This window comes from Bos javanicus, chromosome 6, assembly GCF_032452875.1.
Source record: "Bos javanicus breed banteng chromosome 6, ARS-OSU_banteng_1.0, whole genome shotgun sequence".
NCBI lineage: Eukaryota > Metazoa > Chordata > Mammalia > Artiodactyla > Bovidae > Bos > Bos javanicus.
Window position 1 is genome coordinate 36889920 of NC_083873.1, and position 20322 is coordinate 36910241.

General features: G+C 37.5%; 1 protein-coding gene across 1 annotated transcript in view; it reads right to left on the reverse strand.

The window, feature by feature from the left end:
- Positions 1-578: 578 nt before the first annotated feature.
- The window catches only part of PKD2 (polycystin 2, transient receptor potential cation channel), a 58694-nt gene continuing 38950 nt past the window's right edge, over positions 579-20322 (reverse strand). Inside the window, exons 7-15 of the mRNA XM_061419715.1 lie at positions 17809-17976; positions 15122-15303; positions 13859-13979; positions 10621-10719; positions 8085-8206; positions 7714-7831; positions 6225-6388; positions 3122-3269; positions 579-2777 (exon numbers count right to left, since the gene is read on the reverse strand). Of these exons, the coding sequence (XP_061275699.1) occupies positions 2541-2777; positions 3122-3269; positions 6225-6388; positions 7714-7831; positions 8085-8206; positions 10621-10719; positions 13859-13979; positions 15122-15303; positions 17809-17976 (1359 nt within the window). The 3' untranslated portion in view covers positions 579-2540. The remainder of the gene's footprint in view (positions 2778-3121; positions 3270-6224; positions 6389-7713; positions 7832-8084; positions 8207-10620; positions 10720-13858; positions 13980-15121; positions 15304-17808; positions 17977-20322) is intronic.

Below are 20322 nucleotides of genomic sequence, written 5' to 3' on the forward strand. Positions count from 1 at the left end.
AGGGTGTGGGTAGAACTGGTCCTTTGATGCATGTAGTGAAATTGTACGGAGAAGGAAATGGCAACCCACTCCACTGTTCTTGCCTGGAGAATCCCAGGGACAGAGGAGCCCGCTGGGTGCCGTCTATGGGGTCGCACAGAGTCAGACACGACTGACGCGACTTAGCAGCAGCAGCAGTGAAATTGTAGATGGCTGCATTTATTCTGGAGAGCAACCTGACAGTCCTGGGTAAAATTAAATATGTGCCAGGGACTCAACAGTCCAACTCTTTTCATGTACCTACTGAGGAAAGAATGAAAAGTCAGCAAGGGAATTATGAACAAAGATTTTGAAACAGCAGAAATATTGGAGCCAATCAGAATGGTTAAGTACAATGTGGTGGCTGTACAGTAGGAAATACTATGTAATCATTAGAATAATTTACTAGAGGTAAATCCTACAGAAAAAGTAATGCATCCATTGTTGTTTTTGAACATAAAAAGATACCTTTTTCAAGGTTTGAGCTTTTACTGTTAGTCTCATAACAGAAAACAAATCACCCAACTGCTTCTACTAAGAAACAGACCAACTCTTATATCTGCTATTATATCAAGTCTTTATTAAGAAGTAAAGTGCTCAGTATTACACATTAATGAAATTCCCAATTATTGAGACTTACATATGTAACAGTTTCTTAATGGTACCAATATAAAGAGGAAGATGATAGGGGAGGGACGAGGTGGGAATTCTTCATGACTAAAGAAGAAAAAAATGTAACATATGGGTAAAAAGAAAGAACTCTGCAAATTTTTACAGGTGAAATGAAAACACAGAATAATAGTAAGTATCATAAAAAGACTTTCTAGTGACCATAACTGGTATATGGCACATGGTCAATACACATGGATACCACATAATAGCTGCACTTCAAATTGAAGCTTGTTTACATGTAACAACATGGTACACATACATACATACGTACACCCAATATCCCTGGAATGCAAATTTTAGTACCTAATAATAAAGAACTTTATTCAAAAAAAATATTCAAAGGAAAGCAAAGATGGAGACGAGCGATAAGAAATAACTGTTAAAGAAATGCAATCTGTATCGCTTCTGTAGAAGACAGCTTAAAAAGGTTTTTTTGCTCATGTTTTCTTTGAAAACTTGACTGACAAAGTCTACCAGTTAAATAAGCAACTATGTGAATTTAAGCTATAGTATGAGAAACAGGTCTCTCTGCTATTCTCCAAGTGAGAATTAGTCACCAGTGCATTCTCTCTTGCTTGTCTCATTAGCTCTCAAAAGGTCAGCATACATAACAGTTTTGAAAAATAAGATTTTTAGTTTTTGTTAAGAAATAGATTTCTTCCCCATAAATTTGGTGAGCCCCTCTCCTAATGAAAAAAAGAGGCGATAAAAACCCCTGCAAACTCAAACTTTGGCTGATACCTTCTGATGATGGTTGAACTTTCAATAACCAAAACTCTTTTTCATTAGAATGAATCCCACTTAGGTTATAAATTCTAATTTTGAAATGCAGGATCAAGAGTATTTGAGTTCTGTATTCTTAAAACAGTCTAAAACTCAAGTCTTAGTTTTATAATATTTTATACGAATTTCCAAATTTCTTAATATTTCGTTTAAAATGAACATATTTGCTGAATCAAAACTTTTGATACATCCTAAAAATTTTAGTAAGTTTATCTTCCTAGATTAGTTGCAAATAAGTTCAGCCACATGAGCAAAAGACTATACAGATAAATCTTTATACTAAACTAATTTTAAGGAAAACATCAAATTTAATGATTTGGCTCTTTCCAATTCTCCTATGTTATTGGGAGAAATGACATTTAACTCACAATTGATCTTTGATGGTTTCATGCAGCTCATTTCAAATGAGAGTGAAAATAGAGTAAAAAGTAAGTGAAATGGTTAGTCCCACAGGCATTAGATATAAAATAACAAAAAAACATAGTGTTCAACATTTATCATAACCATTCATACAAATTCTAGCATAATGACTACATACCCATTCTATGGTTTGGGATTCTTTTCCAATTCATCTTTTAGAAAAGTGTACCCCAGGAAGGTAGTTAAAATAGAAGCCTCCTTTCTTAAAAGAAAGCTATGCATTAAGCCTATGAGCTAAGCCTGAGTGGAAAGGAATGCCCCTATTTTCCTTCACACACTTAGCAAAAATGACAATACTGATTTTCGTGATTGGAAATAAAACTCAGAAGCCTTTTGACAGTTCTAGCTTTAAAAGGCTACTTCATTGTCAACTGAGGGGACTCAGTCATGGTAACAAGCGGGCACACCACTCAATATACTTTACAAAGAATTTTTTTCTGTACTCAATATTTACATCTGAATTTCTTATATGAGAAAAAGAAACATCTTCTTTGATCATGGGCAAAGTTTATCTAAAATAAATTAAAGTGCAGAAGAATTAATGATTGGTCACAAAGACCAGCATCATATGGTGGTCAGGGCACATAAATAGTGTACTTGTTATGGCAACTCAGAACAGGCACCTTCTCACCTATTAAGAACACATCCTACACATGAATATTGGCACTCCCGTTTCCACCTCCACCTTCCATTCCTTCTGTAGACTGGGAGGAAGAAGGGCGAGAGCTCCTGGGGCGTGGCTGACCATTTAGTCCTAAGGGTGTGCCTAAACCATGACTTATTTGGGAAGCTGCATCATCAGACTCCCAGCGTTCCAACTCTTCTCGCACAAGCCGTTCCATTTGTTCCCTGTGGATTTCATTGTCACGACCCAGCCTTTCATCCTAATGAAGGAAAAAGAAAACAAGGTGTTGAGGTGGACTGATGTATATTCGTGAATTTAGGAACTGCCTTCAGAAATCTGGGGATCCAATAATCCCACTTAGGTAAGGCTAGAACAATACCAGTCTTAACAACAATTCTCAGAATCACTGGAGCAATTTTTTTTTTTTTGAGGGCAGTATCATCAGTGTGAAGAGTATTAAGAAAGCAACAGCTCTGGATTACCATTTTATCTGCACTGATTTGCACGTATGGGGAAAAACATCCTCTTAGATTAAGGGTTACTTAAACTATGACCTTGATATTTTATAAAATCAGGGTGTTTCTGTTTCAGATGACCACTAACCTCAGCCACTCCATCCAGCAGCCTTCCCAGCACCTCCCTTCTCTTCAGTTTGGCCCGCTCCATGATCTCAAGCTTCACTATCACAGCATCAATCTTGGACACAATGCTGCCGATGGAGTGCTCCATTCGGTCCACTCGTCTCACTAGGCTGTAGGAAACCACAGTTGAGAGGGACAAAAACATCTTGTGTTGTTGACTTTTCAGCCCAGTTGTCTTATCAAATGGAAATGCTAAGATTTTTTCCTTAAACAATATTATAATCTAAAACACTTTCTAAATAGTCTAGAACTTTAGAGATTTTTCATACATTGCTGGTAGGAACGCCAATTGGCACAGTTCTTTTGCGAGTCAAGATTTTATCAGAAGTATGTCTACCATAAAAGTTATGCCTATCTATCTTTCAGATATTCCATTTTTTTTAAAACTTTTTATTTTATATTGGGGGAACTGCCAATGTTGGAGAAAAGGGTTCGATCCCTGGGTCTGGAAGATCCCCTAGAGAAGGAAATGGCAACCCACTTCAGTATTCTTGCCTGGGAAATCCCATGGACGGAGGAGCCTGGTGGGTTATAGTCCATGGGATCACAAAAAAAGTCCAATACGACTTAGCGACTAAACAACAATAGGCAATTAACAATGCTGTGATAGTTTCAGGTGAACAGCAAAGGGATTCAGCCATACATATACATGTATCTATTCTCCCTGAAACTCTCTTCCCATCCAGGCTGTCCTTTGAGAAGTTTTAAAGGAAATAAGTATATGTGTAATTTTTGACTACAAGGATATTCTCTGGGGTTCTGCTTAGTAATAGTAGGTCATTAAAATTGTTAAAAATTAATAGAAGATTGCTTAAATATATTATTGTTTCTGTACACAATAAAATTCGAAGACACCAGAAATTATACTGTGACAGAATGTTTCATGCAATAGAATGATGTTTACATTCTAATCATGAAATAGAATGACATTATTTATAATGTAAATAAAGCAGTTAGAAAACAGTATGCTCACTTATGATCCCATTTTTTTGAATAAACACAATGTTATATAAATACTTTTAAAAAAGGAGACAAAACTTTTGGAATGGTAGCATGAGGGCCCTGGAGGACCTCTCCCCATTGAAACAACCATAACTGTTGAAAATTATTAATTTTTAAAAAATTTCTGGAAATTTTCTTAAGGGCATACAATAAGAAGCTTTTTTTTTTTTTTTTTTAGTAATATCTGAACTACAATCTGCTCTCTCTCTCCTGCTCCCTAGCTCTGTGTGACAGAGATCTTCTAAGGGCATATGCATGCTCACTCAGTCGTGTCCAACTCTTTATGACCCCATGGACTGTAATCCACCAGGCTCCTCTGTCCATGGAATTTTCCAGGCAAGAATACTGGAGTGGGTTGCCATGCCTTCCTCCAGGGGATTTTCCTGACTCAGGGATTGAACTTGTGTCTTCTGCATCTCCTGAATCAGCAAAGGGATTCTTTACCACCTCCAGGGGTGGGTCAGCAAAGAACACTCAGCCCTCTCCTGTCAGCTCCTACTGGAGGGCTATACTTATTTCCCAGAAAGGGTCAGGCTGTCAGTATTTCTCATCCTTGTACCTCCACCTCCAAATCTACACTGCAGAGACTCTAATTCAGACAAGAATGGCTGAAGAGATGAGATTCTTTTCTTCCACTCAACTTCCAGCTGGAGGGTAGATTTTTCCATGCCCGGAAACACCGAAGGCTCATGCCTTATTCATGAAACAGGGGTGTCACTGTGAGAGAAATGGCCCACTAGCTCTGGAACAGTGACACCAAGGTTTTGCCTGGAAGGACAGTCAGGCCACAGAACAGAGCTCCAAAGCTTCCCTAAGTGAACTGGCTTTATTTGGAACAAACTCTGCAGAAATTCAAGCCTAAAAGTGTTCTTGAAAACAATGGAGATTGTGGTGATAAGCAGTTAAGAGGAGGCTGGTCACTTCATGAGATCATCAAGTTAAACCATTTACCAGCTAGTTTACCAGAGAGAACCAGGAGAGAGAAGTCAGCCAAAGACTGGCTTCAAAAACTCCCCCTGAGAAGGCACCTGAATTTCACTGGATCAGAGTGTGGAGCAATTTGTATCCCAAGGCACTGATGAAAATCACAGACCAATCAGCCAACAATTATGAGAACTGAAGAGGCAGATGCAGTATCAACAGAGGCAGAAGGCTTAACAGAGAGCCCAGGGGAAGACCTGCAAGTCCTGTCTCCCCAGGATAACTGTGTGCGTGGTCTGGGCTGTGACCTCTGAGAAGTGACACTGGAGGTTCACAATGTGGGGGAAACAGACGTCACTAAAAAACAAATACACAAATGACAACAAAAACAAGCTCTGAGGGGAAGGGGAATTTATAAGTATTTATAATATTGTTTAACATCTCCGGTTTTCAAAAAAAAATTATGAGACACACAAAGAAACATGAAAATGTGACCCAAACACAGGGGGGAGAAAAGCAGGCAACAGAAACTGCCTTTGAGAGGGCCCAGATAGACTCAGTAGACAAAACAGTCCACATAGCTCTTATAAATATATCCAAAGAGCTAAACTAAGTCATGTAGAAAAATAAAAAATAAAGGGCAGTGTGATGACACCACCTCATCAAATAGAAAATATCAATCAAGGAAGAAGAGAAATTGTTAAAAGGAACTAAATAGAAATTCTGGAGTTGGAAAGAATAAGAAATGAAATAAAAAATTCCTATAATAAACAAATTACTTTCATAAAGAGAAAAGAACACCAATAATATTTATTAAAAAGAACTGACAATTAGTTATGGAAAAGACCAAAATGAGAGAGGTGGGAAAAGCTAGTTAGTGTCATTTTGACTCTTGTCAACTCAAGTGAATGAGTGAGTGAAAGTCGCTCAGTTGTGTCTGACTCTTTGTGACCCCACAGACTATACAGTCCATGGAATTCTCCAGGCCAGAATACTGGAGTGTGTAGCCATGCCCTCCTCCAGAGGATCTTCCTAACCCACGGATCAAACCCAGGTATCCCACATTGCAGGTAGATTCTTTACCAGCTAAGCCACATGGGAAGCCCCTTGTCAACTCGAATTATCATTTCCTCAATACTTACACTTGAAACTCTTCATAAGAAACCCCACTGGAGATGCTGCCCCTCCTTCTGGAGCTATGCCCACTGTCGTCGTCATCTTCCTCTTCAGAGTCATCCAGGCTTCGAGGGAAACTTCGGCTGCTCATGGGTCGTGGTAAAGAGCTGTGATCCAAGTCCAGGTCCTCCTGAAGAACACGGGATCACTGAGTGACGGGCGGGAACCCCAGGGCCCCACAGAAGCTTCATGGAGGACCGGGACAAACGGGAAAGGGGTGTGTGCCATTCACCTAGGATTCCTGTGAGGTTAACACCAGACTGTGATCCTCACACTTTTCAGTTTCATGTATTGGCAAATGTTCAAAATAGATTTTAATGACCAGCAAGAAGTTCCTAACTCCTTGTCTGGACAAGAAAGAACAGTGAAAATACAGAAAAGCAGAGAAAAAAGTAAATGAAGAAATATGTTTTCACCTTTTCATAAAAGTGAACATGTGTAATAGCTACGAAGTAAGGAAGGATACCATCTCAGAGTAAGAATTTTGACTAAATACAGCCATGTGAAAATATTATTCATTGTCTTCTTGCTCATATTTCACTATGACTGGTGAAGTTTTTCCACTTATGGGCATTGTCTTGTGGAGCAGCATTTCAAAACCACTGTTCTATACTGTCTCCTCATAGGAACTAACTTTTGTGTAACATTCATTTGCATTCTCTGTATTTCAATTAGCATGGATTTTCTGGGGTTTGTTTAACTATTTTTAAAGTTAATGTTAAAACTTTAAATTATTTTTTCTGATTATAAAAGCTCATGTAAGCTTATTTTTAACAGTTTCATAGTAAATATTCAAATGGAAGGCAGTGGTTAGTTTTATTTCATTATACATAATAAATTAAGAACAACTAAATTTATCTCTTCTGAGAAATCTTTTTTCCCCATTCTCATGGACACTGTGAAGTATATAACTACTCAAAGTCTTCCTCAAATGGGTTACTAGAAAGCTTAGGGCTAAATCTGCTGCTCAATCTTATTAGGCATGACAGGGAGCTCAACCTGGTGCTCTGTGACAGCCTAGACGGGTGGGATGTGGGTAGCAGGAGCAAGGTTCAGGAAGGAGAGGGTATATGCATGCTTATGGCTGATTCATGTTTCTGTACAGCAGAAACCAACATTATAAAGTAATTATCATCCAATTAAAAATAAATTAAAAAATAAAAATAAAAAAAGTATATTTTTTTGTGAAGTGCGTTTTTTAGTTTCATTCAGGTTTGCCTTTATATCTCAGTTTTGTTCTGCTTCACTCTATTTTTCTACATTTATGCAAACAATACATTTCAATATATTATGGTGTTATATATCCTTTTTGGAGTAGGCAGGGTACTACTACATCAATGGAAAGACAGAGGGAAAGAGAGAGAGACACATATGCTCCCAATAACCCACTACTTAATAAGCTGTTTGAAATATTGCAGGTGTTGAACCAATCATGTTCTCCTAAACCAGACCCACCCTCTCTTTTTCCAAGTCGTCTTGCATCTGCTGGTGCTCATGTTCAGTCAGTTCCTGGTCTCCATCCTGGTCATATTTTGTGAATATTGCCTCAATCTCTGCATCAGTATGGCCTTTCCTGAAATTAGGGAGAGGTTACAGATGAACTCATCCATGCACACGATCCATCCCAAACACAGACACACTGACATGTGGGAGGAAAGGAGAAACTGCTGAGTCAGGGCCGTCCTCCTCTTAGAATACATTCCAGAAAGACACTCACCTTTGAAACAAACGTGTCTCTATGAGCACTCGAGCTAGAAGGAGACTTAGCACTAAGGATTTATCTTTACATAAGGGCTTTCCCAGCACGGGCAAATTGAGATTCTTACCCTTTGAGATCTTGCCGAAGTTCATCAAAGTTTAACTTGCCTCCCCCTTGCCGCAGACTCTCTGAAATGTCATCCACAGTATTTTTCTTCAGTTTTAGTTTGATCAAGGCTTTATGGTAACCCTGCCGGAAAGAAAGACTGTTTTAGTTTATCCTCCTTTTTCGTTTGTTCTGCCTTTCAATTACAGTGGTAACTACTGTAAACTCAGTGACCAGAACAGTATCTCACACAAATGGACCACAAAACAGGTACGGGTGGGATGACTGACAAATGCATCCCGAGTTTTCCATGACGCTCGTGTGGGAGGAGTCAGGTCTTTCAGTAAATGAAGAAGAACTAGGAATCTTTTGGTTTGTATTCAAGTTTAGTGTACAGGACGAAAGTCAGTACATTCCTCAGCTGTCTGCCTCAGAGTATGTAGGAATGTGCAATATTTCTTAAGAAAACTAAGAAACCTGAGTCATAGATTAATTATTTTCTATATTATCTTACAGTTGATAATTTCCTTTCATGAGTGTACAAACACTTCAATGACAAGGAGATGAGGATTTTTCACTATACACCGCAGTCCTTGCTATACACAACAGCGCGGGGCTGTATGAGACAGTACAACTGTGTAAAGCAATATTAACTAATCAAAAGGAAAAATTATGACTGTTTTGTGACCTTTGAAATTTTTGTTAAAACATTAAAAACTCCCTCGGTGTAGGCTACAAATCTATGAGGAAATTTAAAAAAGAGTAAAATGATTATGTTAGTACACTGACATTTTAAACAATAGAAACATTGAAGTTTTATTTCTTTGTAAAAAACTTATTCAGAGTACTCCAAACAATCATTGCCTTCTTCTTGTTACTATACAGCATACACTATTAAGTGAGCATCTTTTCTACGTCTTGATGAGTTATAACCCTTTCTTAACCTGGATCAGCTTCCAATATCTTATCCCTTGCACTTCCGAAGTCGTGAAATATCTCTGAGAGTCCCTTTAATGTGAAATTAGTTGCCAGCATCAAGACATCTTCATCCTATTTGTCACAATCTCTTTCTTCATTTATGTTGATAAACATGCCTTCACTAGTCCTTCTGGCTGCTCTCAAGCTCTTGAGAGGTAGCAGTGTCAACACTCCCATGGCCAGCTATGTATTTCTTCTAAAAATCCAATGTTTTTAATTTCACTTCCAGTGTTATCATTCTTTGTTTCTTTGCTGTACTTTCTTCTTTGCTGGCCTATTCTCTCCTTTAATTATGCATATTTGTAAAATGTCACATGGGTTTATCACTGGGAGATAAGGAGGCAATATGACTGTAAACTTTGTGCATAAACTGAATAGCAGATGCTCAGGGACCAACCTTTGACTCTGAAAGAAGTGACATTATGAGTCACTGATGATGAGGCACATTTGTTATTTATGTAATGACTTAGCTGGTAGTGAAGTTTGTCCTTCCTGCTATTATTCACAGTTAACATGCTATGATAACTGAAATATACCCTGATAACTGAAACTGAAATTTGTACTGTATGCGACTTCTCAGTCAGTATACTGCAATAACTGAAATTTGAACTGTGCTGAAAGGCTGGTGTTATTTAACTGAAATCACTGAAATTGTGCACATCATACCCAAAGAGCAAAGTAAAGACTGCTTGTAATTACCCTGGGGATTTGCTGGAATATAATCAACTGTTATGTAAAATTCAGGATAACACAAATGTTAGGTCTTATCCAGGGGTCTTTGTTTTACAAAGCGGAAGTTCTCTGTTTCAACATGATTCACAGACAACATTGTCCTGTGGTTTGAACCAAACAGAAAAATATTATGGTCAAGGAACCACTGTATCCAGCAGGATGATGACTGGCAACAAGCTGTGTACTTCAGATGTAGTTATTTGTTGTTGCTAAGTTTTATACTTCAAATCAAGTAAAGAAGTCACATGGAGAAGAACAAAGTTGCCCAGCTTTCCTGTCCTGCCCTTCCATTTAACAATTAAACACTTCCTGAGAAGGTACATAGGTGAAAGTTCTCAGGACCTTAGGCTGTGGACTTGATCCAAGGACTTCCTTTGACTATATTTTAAAACTTCCCTGGAAGGTCAAGGGTAAAGTGTGAACAACAAAATATTTGCCTCTAAAACTTTTCTTTTTTAAAAAATCAAAATTAAGATAGAAGGGGAAATGTCTTTATATAATCTTCTCTTCCCGTTTATTCTGAACTCTGGATCTAAAAGTGAGAGCTGACTAGAGAAGGTGTCAAAATAAATAAAGAGGATGAACCCAGCAGCTAAGCTGTTAAGAGGCAAGAGATTATTGAGAATTCAATTCTAGGGCATTAAAGGATTCCCAGAATTTAAATCCAAGATAGCAGTGTATCTATCCCTATTTCCAACATAGAGAACATGCAACTTATTCCTGGAACAAACCACCTACTCTTTATTTTAAATGGTGTCAGTGGATCATGTTGATCTGGCAATCTGGCTGAAACAACGTTTATTTCATGTAGAAAATAAAATGATTCTGAGAATTAGGGCTTGTCATACCTTTCTGATAAGATCCGAGAGTTCCATCTCAGCTTTCTGCTGGGCCAAATCAGATTTAACTTCAGAGTAAGTATCATTGATGATGGCCAAAAACATATTCTGTTTGTAAATCAAAGAAATTTAGAGATTAAAGAAGAAACCTAAATATATTTTGTAAACATCAATCTAAAATTTGACACATTTGACCTTTTTTTAAAAACAATCTGTTTCAAGAAGTCATCAATTAATAGTTTTGCTACCAAATTCTTTGGGAAAATTAGTTTTTCCTTTGTTATGGCAAATAAAAATGCAATATATATTCTTACTTACAAATGCAATATTTTTCAAAAAGAGACAAGAATGAAATACAATAAAATATTAATGTATTTACCTAGGAATGGTGGGGTATTTTATTACTTTTGCTTATCTATGTTCTGTACATTTTTCACTTGACATAAATTATTAGAGGTGTAGAACTCTAAATAGGTTCTCAAATTTCAGTAGTCAAGCCAGACAAGTGGAGTCTATGCTTATTTCAAATACTGTTATAATAGTTGAGGTTTGCAGAACATATTTTAAGCAGTTAAAAAGACCTCCACAAATAGAAAGATGGTAGGCCTAGCAGAAAAGATAAGTCAAGAAAAGCTCAGTGGAAAAGACACAGACTTTGAAGGCAAGCAAACTTGGGTTTCTACCTTGGCACTGCCAAGACTATATTCATTCTTCCATTCTTCATTCTAAAATTTATTTGTTTTTGCATTTATAAAATGGGAGAAATAGTAGTATCTCCACTACAGATCTGTGGTAAGGATTAATAAGCTCATCTATGTAAAGGACTTAGGACAGAATTAACAGATGGCAGGTGCTCCATTATTTACAGCTATTATTATCATTCAGTAGTGGTTAGTCCATTTTCCTGACTTTTCTCTCCCCCACTATCATGACTTGCATTTCCAATGCCTGTTTCCAGTGGATTTTCTCAAAGTATCACACCTAACTGATAAGGTCCTTCTTTAATGTGTTCTTCCTTTGGTTTTCCTTTTTAGCATGTAACTATGGTTTGTGACTATACAGTGGTGTATTATGTCTGTTTTCCATACAAGTCCACAGAATCGTCGGAAGAGAGGGGTTGGTATCTATTTTCCTTACTACTTGCATTCCCAGTACCCAGTATATTGCCTGAAATGTGGTGGCTCCATAAATATTTATTGATGACTGATGAAGAAACAAATCAGAGCTCCATTATTTTAATGAGCTACTAAATCTCTATGAATTAAGGAGGAATATCATTTAGGATTCTGTATCAGAAATGAGAACAGAATATAAAATACACAGAAGTTTGTGGCTTAATGCTCAATAATAAGGGCAGACAGCTGCAGTCAGTGGACTGTAACCCACCTTCATTCTTCCCACACAGGCATCTAATGTTTTATGTCTCTTTTCCAAATGATCAATAACTAATGCCTGCAAATGTCAGTTGAAATGGATTATAGTGTGCGTCTTCTGAAGAGATTTTAAAAAATGGAAAGTGGCTAGAATGGTTCTTGAAGGTGTGGGGAGAGGAAGTTCATGGCCTTTCCATTCTGTGTCACTTGATTGAGGGGCGGACTTTGAATAGGAGGTCTTTCCTTGTTGATGGAGGGGCTTTTGCTCCAGCTCACACCACTGTGGTTTCTTAAGTGAGGGCAATAGATTAACACTTGGCAGTCATCTCAGAATGGTGATCAGCCCTGCCCTTGGCTTGCCATTTACAGGGAATAAAAAAAAAAGACTGGTATTGACAGTAGCCTCCCCTCTCTCTGGAGGGTACAGGGAGAACAATTCCTTTTTGTGAAGTAGTACAAATAAATATCTCAGTATAAAGACAAAAACTAAGAGCTTTTCATGTTCCAGGCATTGATCTGATAAAATGACTGAACAATTTAGGAGGCACTGCCTGTTAGAAGCCAACATTCAAATATGTCCGCATTTGAGCATTTCCAATTGCCATGATCATGTCTCTCTCTGGTAGACTGATGTACAGAGAAAACTTAGTGGCCTGAAGTCAACTAAAGGGTCTGCCGCAGAACTCTTAATTCCTGACTTCTGTTCTCTTAGCAGACTCTGGGATTCAGATGCTTCAGAATTCAAAATATTACTAATGTAAGAGAGTGACAAAGGCTTACTCTTCTATTTTTTTCTTTGATATATGACAGGAAACAGAAACTTTTAAGGGGCTTAAGTTTAAAACTAATCATGATATGTACAGACAGCAAGATGTAAGTGCTATTCCTGATTCCTTCAGTCCAATTAAAGTACATCTAATTTTCAATCAGTAAACACCATATACTTGACCACTAAATACCCGGACCAACTCTGGAGCTCCTCAACTGAATTAATGAACTTTATACAAAGGATCTTTACAAAAATCAATTAAAAATGGAAACATTGTTTTTTCTTAAGATATAGTTAATATAAGGAAAATCTTAAGTGATAGTGTTTAAAATGAAAAATACCCACAGCCCAGGTTAAGCTAACTTAATACTTAGTGGAGTGGACAAATAAATGTTTAAATGCTAAGATGAAGAACAAAATGCTGTTCAAAAACACTTAATTAAAGGCCAAAATGCTAAAAACCTGAATTTGTACCAAACCAAGAGAATAAGAGGAATATTTTTGAAAATAAAATTTAAAACAACTTCCATTCATTGTGAGATTTAGTTTTAAATTAAAATTTGAAATATTCTTTGCATGCAGTCTCTAGGTATATGAAACATGAATAAGTTAAAACAGCCTATCTTGACCTCCACAAGCAACAATTCACTCAAAGGTCACTCCTGGTACCCTGCATCTGGCTTGCTCTGTCATTTTCTATTTTTAAAAAAGAAAAGAAGAAGGAGAGAAATGAAAAGTCATGCAAGCAAGTGATCATGAAAGTGCTGACATTTGTGTTTAAAAAAAAAAAAGTGTGTAAGCATATTCTACTTCTTAGGCAAAGCACTATTTTAGGTAACTATAAATCTGCACTTGATTTGCTTTTTTTTAAATTGAGTACATATGTATAGATGAAAGATCATGGAAAAGATATTTGGTAAAGACTTAAAACTGTGAATGAATGAGAAATAAAACAAAACATGTTTTCTAATATTTACTTTTTTCTACTTCCCAGGTCTTTAAAAAACTGATAGAGAATAAAGTGTGAAAGAAAAGAAGAGATGATGATTTATAATGGTGATTTATGAAGTTTAAATCACCTCACTATAAACAAAAGTGTACATACCAAAAGAATGAAGAACATAAAGAACACAAATGTAGTGAAATAAATTGGTCCCAAAACTCGATTAGCTTCCTCAATCTCTGCGAAGTTGATATCACCCAAAATGATACGGAATTGAGTGAAGCTATAAAAACAAAACAAAACACAACACCACAATACAAAAACAAAGAGTGTCCAGCATTCTTTTGACATAACATTGCTCAAAAGATAATTTCATACTTTTGAACCTTTTTTAAAAATCAATGTGGAAAGCTGCCAAATAACATAGAATTGTCAACCCCTTGGGAAAACTCTTGCTACTTATATGAGCAATTAAAAGCCTTCTAGAATAAAAATAATATGCTTTCATGCAAAATATGTTATTTTCATTTGGTTAAAAAGAAAACATAATAATTATTATTAGATGACTTAAAAAGCAATTGACTATAAGAATGTAATATATAATCTAGGTAAAAGATGATAACTCTAAATCTTCACAATGGTCACCCTGCATATGAACTTAAAATCTCTTAAGAAAAAAAGATTTTTGAAGGATAGCCAAAATTGTACGTGTTTGAAGATCCAATATTCTCAATGCACTTTAAGTGGGGTCAGGAACAGCTGTGTGTTGCCAGATGCTGGGTCTTAATCAGTAAAATTGTTTCCATTCCCAACTTTCATGAAACAGTACCATTTTTTAGGCATTCTTGTACACAAAACCCTATTAACTTCTATTATCATGACCATCATCTTTCCTAACTAACTTCTTTGTACAGGCCATGGAAGTCTGATACTGGCTACTTTACCTATTTCTAATATTATGTTTATGAATTTTGGGACAAAACCTGAAAATTCCTGTATTGGTTTGGGCTTCTCCTTGAATATTAGAAATAGCTTTTTTTTTTCTTAGAATATAAGCTGAAGTTTAAATGTATGGCAACAATATTTGATAGGTATAAAAATAGAGGCAAATTGTGTCTTAAATGCCACCATCTGCATTTAGTGTTGAGAAGACCTCATTCTTTGGGACAGAGCTGGTTTATGATAACTGTTATTCTATATCATACTATGGTATTTTTAGGCTCTATTTTAAACATTAGCATTTCAGAAATTATTGTCATAATTGCATTGGTGGGTTAATGTTTTTGAAAAGAGAATTAATTCTCATTTTAAACCACTACTTTTAAACATTTGGTAGTTACACAGCCACCATGAAGGTTTCTTTAACCTTGAGAAGGCAGTGTTTTCTCTGATTAAATTTGTCTTCTTAATTTCATATATACTTACATACACTCTTGGAAAGTACTGAAGTCATCAACTTGAGTGCCAAAGACAAGGTATGCCAACTGAGCATATGCTAAGAAAATAATGAAGAACATAATCGCAAAGCCAAAGAGGTCTTTGGCACACCGAGACATGGTTGTAGAGAGCTGACTCATGGTCCTGTTAAAGTTGATAAATTTGAAGAGCTGCAAAAGAGAGGGGAAATATACACAGATGAATGGGTAATATACCACATTACCCATTACCACAAAATATACCACAGATGAATGTGGTATATACATGCAACGGATCATTATTCGGCCCTAAAAAGGAATGAAATTTTGATGCATGCTACAACATGAATGAACTTTGAAAACACTGTGCTAAGTGAAATAAGCCACACACAAAAAGACAAATATTACATGATTCTACTTATATGAGGTACCTAGAGTAGGGAAATTCATAGAGACAGAAAGGAGAATAGAGGTTCCCAGGAGCTGCAGAAAACGAGAAACAATTAGTGTTGAGTGGATAGAGGGAAATGGGGAGTTAGTGTTGAACAGATAAAAAGGTTGCAGCATGGATGATGAGAAAGTTCTGGAAATGCAGGGTGGTGATGGTTCACAACACTGTGAAGATACTTAATACCACTGAATTATACACTTAAAAGTAGTTAAAATGGTAGACTTTTTACGTATATTTTACAACAAAAAAAGAGAGAGACAAAAAAGATGTGTTTTGTTTTTTTTTTCAAATCCAGCAACTTATATTATCCCATTTGTTGAGGGACTACCATATACCAGGCATTGTTCTTGGAGTGGGAATATACCAGTGAACAGAGCAAAGCCCCTGCCCTCATGTCACTTATATTTCACATGTTGGTTAAAACACAGAGAAAACAAGTTTAATTATAATTAAAATGATCATTGATATTTTTCCCCTAGAAAGACTAAAATAAAAGGGAAAAAACGCACAAATGAAAACTAGCTAGGTAAGGCACAGGGAGTGACACTCAATATTTTGCAATGACCTATGAAGGAAAAGTAGAAGTTGCTCAGTCGTGTCTAACTCTTTGTAACCTCATGGACTGCAGCCTGCAAGGCTCCTCTGTCCATGGAATTCTCCAGGCCAGAGTACTGGAGTGGGTAGTGTTCCCTTCTCTAGGAATAGTGGAAAAGAATCTGAATATATATATAACTGAATCACTTTGCTACACATTTGAAACTAACACACTGTAAATTAACTATAGTCCAACAAAAACAAAAAGAGTTAACCTAAAAAAAAACACTAGTTAAAAAAACTCCAGAAAATACTTATTGAATATTAGTAACTGTTATTTAATGGGCATCAGCTGTGTGCCAGGCACTGGCCAGGGTACAGAGTAAGCATCTGCACCAGGCTCTGACTGCACAGCCACGTTGTGCATTTTTGTAGACGAGGCATTGAGGACGCGGCCCAAAGTGGGCAGCTCCAGCCCAGAGGGCACGAATCCCACACAGTTCTAGCTGGGAGCCCTGGTGGAAGGACATGGAGACATCCATCAGAAGGAGAGTTCTGATCCCTGCCTTAAAGAACTTAATGGTTCCCATGGTCTTGGGAGCGAAATATTCACAGGTGAAGCACTAAATTAAACACTCAGCCTGAGGCACATACTGAAAGAAAATATCTAGCATTTTACTTAAAGACCTCTTACAAACTGTTTCTGGCCATAACAAGACATTTTTGATGGTTGTTGTAACATTACTTAATACAGCTGCCAGCAGTATTTCTATGAGATTGTGATTATTATTACAGTTTGTGATAATGGCTTGGTATGTTAGTGATAGTTTCTCTTGAACAAATCTGTAAATGAAAAAATGGCATGAGAGACTCAGGACAAGGTCTAAACCCCCTGATAAATCTCAGGCTTTCCAGCTATGAATACCATTCCAAAAAATAAGTAACTGTTGGAAAGTCCCCTCTATAAAGGTGCTCTTCAATACAACTTTAAATTTTAAATTAAAATCTAGTCACTTGTGACTAATAGCAGTTACTATCTGGATGGCACAATCACAAAACTTAACTGGTGACAGTCTGGCAGCTGTCTAAGAACTAAAATTTCCTGCATCTCCAGAATTGAGGCTTATTGTATATGACATGACTCACGCTTTCACATACAAGGAAATGCATGTGATGCTTTAGGAGAAGAAGGAAATGAGTCCTGAAGGCACTACTTGGAGGAGGTGTCTGTCCAACCTCAATTCTAGGTAAAGCTTCCCTAAGACCTCCACCTGGAAAGGAGGCATTGTTTCCAGAGAACATTTCCAATGCAGTCTCTCTCCCCTCCATTTCCCCATCCTTCCCCCTTCTTAGTTCCTTTTCCTTCACCTGGTCACCCCACATCAGGTAAAATTCGAACCTGTCTCTGTCTCCGCATAGCCAGGTGCCCTACACCAGCAGACACACTGAAAAGGGCTCTTAATACATTTATTAAACAAAACCTACAAATACAGTTCTTGCAAGAGTGCAAGAAACCAGGAGCTTCATTCAACAGTGAAGATAAACGATCATGAAAGTCCTGCTCGTTTGTTTCAGTCATAATACATGGAGCAGCTTTGGCTACTTCAATTTGGCCACAGAAGCAAATTCAGGTGCTTCAACACTTTCTGTGACTCACACTAACAAAAAGAAGAAAAAATATTAAAAATCTGAACGTGAAATTTATAAATTACCTTAATCCAGACAAAAAACACTATGACAGCAGCTATGTTGTTGAACTGTGTTTGCCAGTATGCCAGATTCTCGAAGTTGGGGAAAGTATTTTGATCTTCTAGAAACTGTAGCAGAGCTTCCACATTTGATGTTCTGTATATGTTAATTCCTATAGCGACCACTGATAGCTGGAAAACAAAAGATTAAATAAAGATTTTATTACAGTGTTCTAGAAATCTATAGCTCACCTTAAAATCACTAGTTTTTTCCTTCACCAGTGTATTAGTTCTAGGGCTCAGCACTCTATTCACCCAATGGCATTCATAAAAGTCACTCACACACCCAGAGAGAAAGCGGTAAGCACTGCCATAAAAAGTGAAACAATACACTACTTGCGCTTCCTTAGTTAGAAACAGAATTTCAGTGAGAACACGTGTATGTGCACACACCCGAGATGTCACTTTATTACAAAACAAATCACACAGGAACGCCTTCTGTTTTTTTCTGCCACCTTCCTTTAAATCACTTACTCTTCTGCTTTCTCAGGCCTCATCTCACTCTCTGTTTTCATTTGTGGGGCTATTTCCTCACTCTCTAGCCATCTATCCTTTCCTTTATTCAACAAATACATGGATATCTGCACCTACAGCACTGTGGTAGGGATCAAGAGGAACAAATGGAAGTAAGAAGTACAAACTTTGTCTTCAAGAAAATTATACCCTGCTTCAAGAGCAAATAAACACACAAAGACAAATAGTACAAAAACCTTCGAAGAAGCTGACATCACACAACACAGGTGAAGGGTAAATCGAGACATATTAAAAGGAGTGCTCGTGAGAAGAAAGAAGGAGCTTGGTCTTAGATGGTGGGAATGATGGGCACAGAGGGCTTGAGAAGGCTTGCAGTGGGAGGATGTAGCCCAGAGGGCCCCCTTGCCTGTTTCTGCCCTTTAACTCACGACCATACAACTCTTCATATCCGCTTTGGTTCTGGGCTATAAACCAGGTTTGAGGGGAATACTGGGCCCTACTTGCATTCATCACCTCTGGATGGACGTGTATGTGTGGAAAGTGCTAAGGGCCAACCATAAATGTTTGGCCCTCACGTAGATCCTGAATCCATGGCAGTTGGGCTGCGGCAAGTGCTGTGACCTTTGCTGTTCATTCTCTCTCTCTTCTCATGGTCACAGACCACTTCATCAGCCCTTGCTGGGATGGCTGTCTTGGTGATTATCAGAGTCAAGACTTGACTGGCTGCCAACCACAGATGAAAAAGACCGCCTCACCACCTTCCTTTTCTTCTCTGTAAAGGAGTCCCAGTCTTAACCTAGTATTTTTTGCACCTAGTATTTTTTGCACTGGTGGTAGGAATATTTCCTTTGAGCTTTTTGGAATACACTGATAAGTGTATTCTGCATAGACTGACTGACTGAATCTAAAAATAAGTTTTACCAACTCTAACTAGGTACCCTTTGTTTTAGCTCTGCCCAGGGCAAATGTTTATAAAAACACAGAAGTAAAGTGAAGTGAAAGTCTCTTAGTCATGTCCGACTCTTTGCGACCCCATGGACTATACAGTCCATGGAATTCTCCAGGCCAGAATACTGGAGTGGGTAGCCGTTCCCTTCTCCAGGGGATCTTCCCAACCCAGGGATTGAACCCAGGTCTCCTGCAACGCAGGCGGATTCTTTATTAGCTGAATTACCAGGGAAGGCCATCAACATCATATCATAGAAAGACACTGAATTTCCTTGAGACTCTTCCTTCAAAATAGAGAATGAGAGAGAAAAGAGAAGAAAGAGAATTTATGAGAGTTTGGGTCATTATGTGACTCTGAGTTTTGAGATTCTCATCTCTATCTACAGAAGAATTTTCTTTTTTTGATATAAGCTTCACAGAAAGCATGCCCTATTTCTACAGGGTCAGAAAAGGTTTCAAAGGAGAAGTAGGGTTCCAGTAACTGTTTCCTGTACTTATAAAAGCACACTGTCTGAATTGTTGTCTTGTCAGTACTGAGTTAAAAAAAATAACAACAATAGCATAGGGAAGCCAGTTTCCAAGAAAATATTTGCAAAATTCTGTGGCTGCTGAGCCAAAAAACTAGCCTCAAATTCCATGATGTCAACGCAAGTGACAAGAAAGTGTTAGAATTCTGTTTGTATTTATTTTTATCCAAATATTTAAAATTCTATGATGTGTAGGATTTTGCAAATGTACCTATTACACCACTACCAAAACAGAATAAGCAAAACATTATAATCTCTCCCACATCTCATATGGCATGCCAAAGCCAAATATGAATCAATAAGCTATTCTTATTATTAGTGTGGCCAAACGACAGCCTATTGTAAATGCCTCTTCACTTCATAGGCAGAAGGGTTACTCATGCAAAATGAGACGATTAGGAACATTGAAGCTGTTATCACAGAGGAGAATTTTAGATTCTCCTTCAGGAAGATAAAGACCCACAAAAGTCAGGACAGCAGAGACTCTAACACGCTTCTATAACAGAGAGGAGATTTGGTGTTGTTCTCC